Source organism: Cynara cardunculus, unplaced genomic scaffold (genome assembly GCF_001531365.2).
Source record: "Cynara cardunculus var. scolymus isolate 2C unplaced genomic scaffold, CcrdV1 Un_Scaffold_1341, whole genome shotgun sequence".
In the NCBI taxonomy this organism is placed as follows: domain Eukaryota; kingdom Viridiplantae; phylum Streptophyta; class Magnoliopsida; order Asterales; family Asteraceae; genus Cynara; species Cynara cardunculus.
This window is the reverse complement of record NW_020200739.1, coordinates 1,224-10,673: the sequence shown is the minus strand read 5'-3', so window position 1 is coordinate 10,673 and position 9,450 is coordinate 1,224. Positions and strand designations below refer to the sequence as shown.

General features: G+C 32.9%; 1 protein-coding gene across 1 annotated transcript in view; it reads left to right on the top strand.

Annotated features, from left to right (window-relative positions):
* Positions 1-9,239, top strand: part of LOC112502405 (ABC transporter G family member 25) — a 12,123-nt gene extending 2,884 nt beyond the window's left edge. Inside the window, exon 3 of the mRNA XM_025106293.1 lies at positions 8,028-9,239. Coding sequence (XP_024962061.1) covers positions 8,028-9,040 — 1,013 coding nt within the window. The 3' untranslated portion in view covers positions 9,041-9,239. The remainder of the gene's footprint in view (positions 1-8,027) is intronic.
* Positions 9,240-9,450: the final 211 nt, after the last annotated feature.

The following is a 9,450-nucleotide window of genomic DNA, read 5'->3' as shown; positions in this document are numbered from 1 at the left end:
TAAAATAAAATTATGTATTCATAACTAATCTTATATAATAACATTGTATTATTTTTTTAAGTATATAATCTTTATGAAAAGAAAAGGATATATGCATATAGATATTATTGATGAAGAGGGGCGGTGGTGGAGGGTAATTAATTATAATATATACAGATATTAATCTGCTAAAAGTATTTCATGGGTATTTATTTAAATATAATATTTTTCTTGTTTTTTGACATTTTAATTTTAATAAATTAGGTGTTAAGTTAAATATTGGTTCTTTATATGGAAAGTGCGTATCAATCTCGTAAGAGAATTATACCAGATCTGATAATATAATAAACAAAAAAGCATGTGGAATAAAAATTAAATTTGATAATATATACAACAACTTAATCATTTATAAACTCTGAATTTTGTTTCATCTATAAGATTTATTCTAAGTTATTAATAATTAATATAATCAATCTTATTAAAATTATCGTTATTTATTAAATAAAAATTATTGTATTTTTTTAGAAATCCAATACATGTCTTTTTCCTCTCTGTAACATACATACACGTATAATTAAACGTACACACAATTTGAAAAACCTTAAGAAATCTTTTATTATAATATCCACAAGTGTTATGTTTAGATCTAGTTTTATTGATTTAGGTGATGTTTACGGTATGTACACAATGTATATCAGATCTTGTAGATTTAGAGCGTGTCTACAATATGTTCATAAACTATGATAGTATTTCTAAGAAATTCACATGTAATTTTTTCATAAGGTGAACACACGCATATGTGAAACAATATCTTAAATCATAGGTTTTGATGAAAAAAAATCATGTAAAAAAATATTTTTATATCGGTTCTCACGGGTTTCTAACATATTTTTTATTATCGTCCTACATATATACATATACATGTGTGCATATATATCAGACATGTTCAAACAAGAAGTTAAATATTTTTCGAGAAGACAAGAAGTTTCAATATCGAATATGATTATACGCATGATACACGAGCTTAATCATATACGATTAAACTTATGTAACATTGACAACACATAGACGATTAATCATGTATGATATTGAAACTTCTCGTGTTCTTGTAAAACGTTTAACTTCTCGTCTAATCACTCCTCTCTCTCTCTCTCTCTCTCTATATATATATATATACACACACACATACACATATACGTATATATACATGTACATACACATATATACATATACATATACATATATAATTATATATACATATACTTATATATGTGTATATATATATAGGGTCGGGTTACTATGAAAAAAGAGAGTTAAGGTGAAAAGTGAAAGGATTTCCATTCTTAGATGCACGTTAGGATGAGATGCATCAAGATGCACCAGATCAATTCCCGTATCAAGCGTGATCCATGGGTGAGTTTGAGATTAAAATTGATTAAGGGTCCCATGGACGGACCTACAGTGGTGCCAACATTGACACGTGTCATCATATTATTTCTTCATCAAAAGATAAAAAAAGTTAGGTTTGTGAAAGGTACAACCATATTAATTTGTTGTGTGTCTCCGCATGTATTTTGAAACTATAATGAGAACAAGTTTTCTTTGGAAGAGTTGGTTTGCAAAAATTTTATTTTACCCATGAGAACAAGTTTTTTAATGTCATTTTCTTAGTCAAATGATGTCACAGTTTGAAAAAATTTCACTAAATTTGTCTCTTATATTTAAATGGCGCTATCATTTTGAATTTTTTTTTCCTATATTTATTTTTTATAACCAAATGGTGCCATCGTTTGAAAATATTTCTGAGTCCATTCCTGAAGGTCCAAATCACTTTTTACATTTCTCAGCTTAACTCTTATTCTTACACGATTTTCTCTCTCTCTCTCTATCTATATATATATATATATATATATATACACACACGCTAATTGTGGAGGTTGTAACGATATTCATAAGATATGAATTTACGGCTTTTGAAGGCATTAAAATCGAGTGATGAGTTGTGGAAGATGTTTGTTATGGGTGAAAATGGGATACGTGCGGATGTGACGTAGTTCGGTTTTGTTTTCGGGTCTATACCCATTGGTTGAGCTCAAGTCTAGCTATTTATATAGATCTGTTTGTTTCTTAACGTGGTCATCATAGATGCATATCGATGTTTTATAATAATTATTGGTATATATATATAATTCAATTTCTTTTCTTATTAAAAATAGTTATATTATTTTTTTAAAATTAAATAACTTTATTAAAGTATATATATCATATGATAAGAAGTAGTGAAAGCCGGATCACTTGCCATTATCATGCTTTGGGAAATGGCATCTTTCCCTTTAAGGGGAACTAGCATTAGGATATGTCACCCACAAAGTAATATGCATGTATATAATATAATATAATATAATATAATATAATATAATATAATATAATATAATATAATATAATATAATATAATATAATAATGTTATATATAGATGATTTAATCATGCAAATATTGTAAATTACTTAAATTATATAATTAATAAATAATCGAGATATCTATAAAAAGTAATAAAATTCATGTATTATGATTTTTACTTTATATTATGAAACAAACAAGTTATTTATAAAACAAATATACATTAAGAGAGATGGATGGTGAATGTTAGGTTGTAAGGTTTGTCCTTCAAATACTCTCTCAATCTCTAAATTTATTTATATATATCTAATTTGAAACTATATATATATATATATATATATATATGTGTGTATACACATATACAAGGAAGCAAATCAAATGAGAACCAAAAAAATATTACAAATCTGTGAGAACCGATCTAAATATAATCTTTTACGTGATCTTTTTCATTAATGTTAAGATGTAAGGTATCGTTCCACATATATTTTGTTTCTTTATGTGATAGATTTGCAGTGTGAAATTTTTTAACATGTATTTTTTGTTTTACTTGGCGAATCAAAAAAAGTTTCACATGTATTTTTTTTCACAATGTGAACACAAAGATATGTGAAACAATACCTTAAGTCATAACTTTTTACTATATATACTAAAGACACACCAAAGGTTGTCCACATCTGATTCATCATTATGTTTATCGCATGTGATTTTTTATAGTAAAAGAGAGTTTTCGTATTTTAGTAAAATGTATTCTCGTTTAAACCTCCAACAACATATATTGGGGAGTAAAGTTGTTTTCCTGACTTTCGGTAAATTTTAATTTGCTTTTTATTAATAACTGTTATATAATATTTACGTATTCTTACTTATAACATTATATATAGAGAGAGAGAGGGTGGGATTCCGATTAGAAGAAGAGTTAAAGTTAGAAACGTAAGAGAAGAGATCATTACCCTTAGATGCATATTAGGATGAGATACACCGAGATGAGATGCACCGAATCAATCTCTATATCAAGCACGATTCATAGGTGGGTTTGAAATTTATAGTGATCAACGGTCCAAATCCCTTGTTACATTTCTCACATGATCCTTCGCTTATATATATATATATATGTACGTATGTATATGTATGCATATATGTATATGTATGTATATATGTACATGCTTAATCATTTGAGAACTTCAAAATTTGTGAGATCCGTAAGAACTTCTACATTAAGGTTTTGTTTCACATGATTTTTTTCGGTCCAAATACATATTTAATGTATTGATTAACACATATTTGTTTCATATATATTCGATTCACAATGTAAAACCTTTTATGTGTATTTTTTATTTCACAAACACGTAAAAGATGTACACATTATGAATCGAGAACATGTGAAACAAACACATTAAACAAATATATGTTAGTTAATATTCTAAATCCTAGTCTTAGATGAAAAACATTTCATATGACTTAATACATGATGCACAAGTTCTCAAGATTATCAGTCAAATTATAGAGAAAATAATATGGTCGGTTTTTTGGTGTTGTTTGTTTGACTCCAATTTTGGTTAGTTTTCCAAATTTTCGATTAAAAATAAGTGGAGGTTTTTGTGTTAATGAAAGATAGTTGTAACCATCTTTTCAATCATATTGATTGAATCATCTCATACAACGGTTCAGGATATATTCTTTAACTCTTCAACCTTTGTGGTCATTTTCAATTGACTGCTTACGTGAAACGGTACGAATCCTTATCTTAGGTATCAAATATTGCGGTCGGATAAGTTCACAGGTCACGTTTATATCCCTAAAACATCCATATTATTAATTATTATTAGCGAGTCTTAACCTTATAACCATTGATTCAATATTTATTTAGTACGAGTTTGATGAAAACCAGTGATCTGAACATTATGACGTTATCATATTAGGATTCTCGACATTAAAAGTGACTTTAGAAATCGAATATCGAGTATTGGCCACATAATACATAAACTATGAGTATGTTGTACGAACTTAATTGGTATTCGCATTTTAGTAGAGTTTTTCTTATTATATATGTTTACAAATCCTTATTAGCTTAATGATAACATTGATGGTATCTATAGACAAAAGTCAAAATTGTCCACCTCCGGCTGTCGCTAAAGAATACATTTTCTTTGGTCTCTGCCATTCAAAATCAAATGTTTAATTCCCACTTTAGGGAAAGTTTCTTTTTGGTGACCACATTAATTAATGTTGTCCCTTTTTTTTGTGGGACGACATGGGTGATGCTCACCCAACCTCATGGTCATATCATCACGAAGGACCAAGGACCGATAAATCGAGTCCGTGAGCATTCAAATATTTCCAAGTTAAGATACAATTTAGTATCCTCATGCCTTAATACCAAGAACGGACCCGACATGGTGCCACATGTGATGCCTGTCACCGTATTATTCCTTCGTAGAAGGGTGAAAGATTTTAGATTTGTGAAAGGTACAACTGTATTGGTTTGTTGTGTGTCACCTTATGTATTTTGGAACTACAATAAGAACAAGTTTTCTTTAGTAGAGCTGCTTTGCAAGACTTTTCTTCCACATCATATCCGAGTTTGAATCCTGTTAGTGTTAATATTTTTAGTGAACTTGTGCCACCATTCGAAATATATCTTCTTATATTTGTTTTTTTATAGTCAAATGGTGTCACAGTTTGAAAAAACTTCTGGATCCGTTCCTGCTTAATACGGAATCACATAATAGATTCAATGTCAGGTTACTGGTGAGGCTTGACTTATAGAAACGTGTAGCGCTACTCGATCCTTCGTGACTTCAAGGTCGTAATCAAGTCATCAGGAAAAAAATTCTTTTTCGAACTTATATATTATATATATATATATATATATATATGTACGTATATGTATGAATATAAGTGTGTGTCTGGCTGCTGCGCGCGCTGAATGCTATTAAAATTGATATTTATTAGTGCCAATCACATGTGATGAGGGTCAATAATACTATTAAAGTGACACCTTTTTGAGATCATAAAGTGGTTTAGGGTGGGTGGTTGTCGTTTACCCCATTAGCTGCAATTTGAGTGCACTTCTACTTTACAGCACCAGCATCATACCACTTAACCTTTTTTTTTTTTTTTTTCTAGTTTACCATGATTCCCACATTGTGTTTTTGCTTAATTGGTCCAACAAAATGAGTTTTTTTAATGACGTCTTGTTATTTTTATAGATTATTTAATAAATGCTACGATAAATTTGGATTTATAGGATGTCAAAGATGTTTATGTATCTTAATAGGCTGTTCTATAGGAAATAAGTTTATAAAACGAAACAAGTTTTATATTAATATTATAGGACACACGATTTTGGATATTTTAACATGTTTTTTTTAGTAAATGCTTGAAATCTTTTTATATGACATTATTTAAATGTCTTTCAAAACACCTAAAACACCACCGTATTTTATAAATGTCCCAAAAACTTGTAAAAGCGCCCAAAAGTTTCTTATAAATGTATTGTAACACTTTTAGATATAATATTTTATTGTTTGATACTATAAAACAGTTTATTAATTAAAACACTTGGTTATATTTTACGTTCTATAAACTAGATTATATTGTAGTGAGAGTACTTAATAGGTCTTAATTTTAGAAGACAAACATTCAAGTACATTTAACAACAATAAGTTAGAGGAAGTCGGACGTTATAACAGGTTTTTCTACCAAACCTGGAGAACCTAACAGTACATGATAAATAAACAATCTTAATAACTTTTATATACCGCTTATGAAAAACGTCTTAGTAGTCTTTTTTGCAAGACAATTTTCAAAAGTCTCCTATAAAAATATTAATTGATGATTTATTTATCATGTCCTGTCCGTTTGCCTAAAATTTTCGATAGAACTTGTAAGCTAAGTCATATAATTTCGTATTAATAACTTGATATAACACTACTGTATAAGAGACACACACACACACACACACATATATATATATATATATATATATTGTTGGGTTCACGTGAGACCAAAGGTTTTTCATAGACCCATAAGACCAATTTATGTTCATTGATCAACTTTATAAGTTGATGATGGTCTAAAGTTGCACGGTGGCAATTTTGTGATTATTGAGAAGTCTCGTGACGTTTATGAATGTTCAGATTATCAGATTATAGATCTATTTCAAGAGTTAAGAATTGGTCTTACGAGTCTCACGAAAAACCCTTGGTCTCACATTAGTAAGGATGGTGATTTGGCCCGACCCGGTGGGGAACCCGGTTCACCCGACCCGGATGGGGACGGGGATTCCCCGCTAAACCGGGTACCGGAGCCGGGGCCGGGGATCCCCGGTTGAGGCAAACCGGGGTTGGGGCCGGGGCCGGGTATAGTATCCCCCAACCCGCCCCGTACCCGGTATATATATAAATATTAAATATTTTATTATTTGGGCTTATGTTATATTTTAATTATTTGGACTTATGTTGATATTTTAATTATTTGGGCTTATGTAATTGATATGCCAGAGTCCATCGTCTTCCATCAGTCCAATCCATGCTCCATTGACTCCTCCATCCCTACCATCAGTCCATACTCCATCGACATCGACTCCTCCATCCCTAAAATTCCTCTCGACAGACGACAGTCGACGACTCTCCGCTCTCGTCAACACTCCAGTCTCCACTCTCCGCTCTCGTCGACTTCGATCTCTTCTACACCGTTGTCCACTCGTCCGTCGACCCTCGTGACCTCCACATTCCTGTCGGCTCACGCCTGTCACCGTCACCACTCACCAGTGTCACCGCACTCGACAGGCGACACCACAGGCCGCCTAATTCCTTAGAAAAACTAATTAATTTTAAACTGACCGGGTGTTGACCGGGGGTTGACCGGGGACGGGGCCGGGGCCGGGGACTCTGTACACAAACCGGGGCCGGGGATTGCAAACCCCGCCCCGTTGCCATCCCTAATCCCAAGTATATATATATATATATATATATATATATATATTGTTGATTCTAAAACATAGAGGTTCCGATATGTAATTTGTTAGGATGCATGTACGTCCCAGGAAACCCATGATGTTCTAGCTAGTGGTCATTGCAAAATGCTTTTTGGGGTTTAGTGTTTAGTGCGAGTAACTTTCGGAACCCCAATGTTACACCACCTAGTTTTATCGTATTACATACTACTTGCAATAGTTAAAGTTCGAGTCTTTCATTTTGTGAATAGTCAAAATTGGTTTTTATAGGATGGATAAAATATGCAAGTGTCCTAAGAAAATAATTTATGTGATGATGAAACCAAATAACATCATATCTAAAAGTGTTACAATATGTTTATCTCAAAAGTATCTATCAACCTATTGTAACACTTTAAGACATGACACTTTATAGTTTGATCCTATAAACTTAAGTTCTATAAAGTATTTTATCCCAACATTTAGACATCTAGGCGTCTTAAAGCATATTTTGTTGTGATGATTGAAAACTTTGAATTTGGATTCTACTCGTTTTGAAATGCCGGGAGGCACTTTGATCGAGTGCCAACGAGTATCATGTTGTTTGTGTAACGCATATATAAAATTTCACGAGTCGTCTATCTGTGATGATACACGAATAATTTATCGAAACCACTTACTGTGCTATGAATGACTTGATTCAATTTGTGTTAGGTGTGTGGCAACATGACGGGATAACTGACAAAGAGAGGCCGAACATAAAACAAACGTTGACATCTTCGTACAACGAGTTGCTGGCATCAGAAGTAAAGGACGCGTGTTTAGATAAAACGTTGAGAGATCAGCATATGCCCGTTGCGAATCTCGAGCCTAAAGAGTACACAAATAAATGCGTAAACAGTATCAACACCTGGTTTATTCAGTTCACCATTCTCATCCAAAGAAGCCTCAAGGAACGAAAGCACGAGACCTTCAATCCGCTTCGAGTTTTCCAAGTAATCGCAGCCTCATTGTTAGCCGGTTTTATGTGGTGGCATTCAGATTTTAGGGACATCCAAGATCGTCTTGGCCTCTTGTTCTTCATTTCCATCTTTTGGGGTGTCTATCCTTCGTTCAACGCAGTGTTTGCATTCCCTCAAGATCGGGCCGTTTTCATGAAAGAAAGAGCCTCTGGCATGTACACCCTCTCTTCGTATTTTATGGCCAGAATAGTCGGAGATGCACCCATGGAACTCATTCTGCCTACGTTATTTCTCTCGATTACTTACTGGATGTGTGGGCTAAAGCCTGAAGTGGGTGCCTTTCTTTTTACCTTATTGATCTTGCTAGCATACGTTCTCGTGTCCCAAGGACTCGGCTTTGCCATTGGTGCGATCATAATGGATGCTAAACAAGCGTCAACAGTCGTAACTGTGACCATGCTTGCATTCGTGCTAACCGGAGGGTATTACGTGCATAAGGTGCCTGCTTTCATGGTTTGGATGAAATACATTTCATCTACATTTTACAGTTACAGGCTACTGATCCATGTTCAATATGGGCATGGAAGGGAAATCTGGTATTTGTTGGGATGTTTTCACTATGGTGATAAACATGCAAGCTGCAGATTCATTGAAGAAGATATTGCAGGTCAAATATCGACCGTTTCATGCATCGGCATTTTGGTCATCATGTTCTTCGGTTATAGATTATTGGCGTATCTTGCGCTTAGGCGAATCAAGGCTTGAGCCATTTTTCGTTCTTACGAGCTGTAACCATGTTTAATTTCTGATGGCCGATATCGATATCGGCCAAACGTATGGTAGAAGGAAACACACAACGATGGTGTGGTTTAACGAATTCAAGGAAGCATACTTGAATAAATGTAAAGAAACCCATCTCATCTTCACTTTCTTTCTTTTATGATGACAGAAATAATTGATTTTTTTTTTTGCTATTGCGTGCATAATTGGTAATTGACGTGAACAGCTTTGTTAATTAAATGAGTATTTGGAAGATAGCTCCTGGAAATTCGCTTGACAGTTGCTGTTTTTTACTGCAAACATGTTTTGTGCTGTTTGAGAAGCTTCAAATTGAATTCACATGTGAATGAAGGCGGGAAACTGCAGCCATGTCTTGTGTTGTTTGAGAAGCTTCA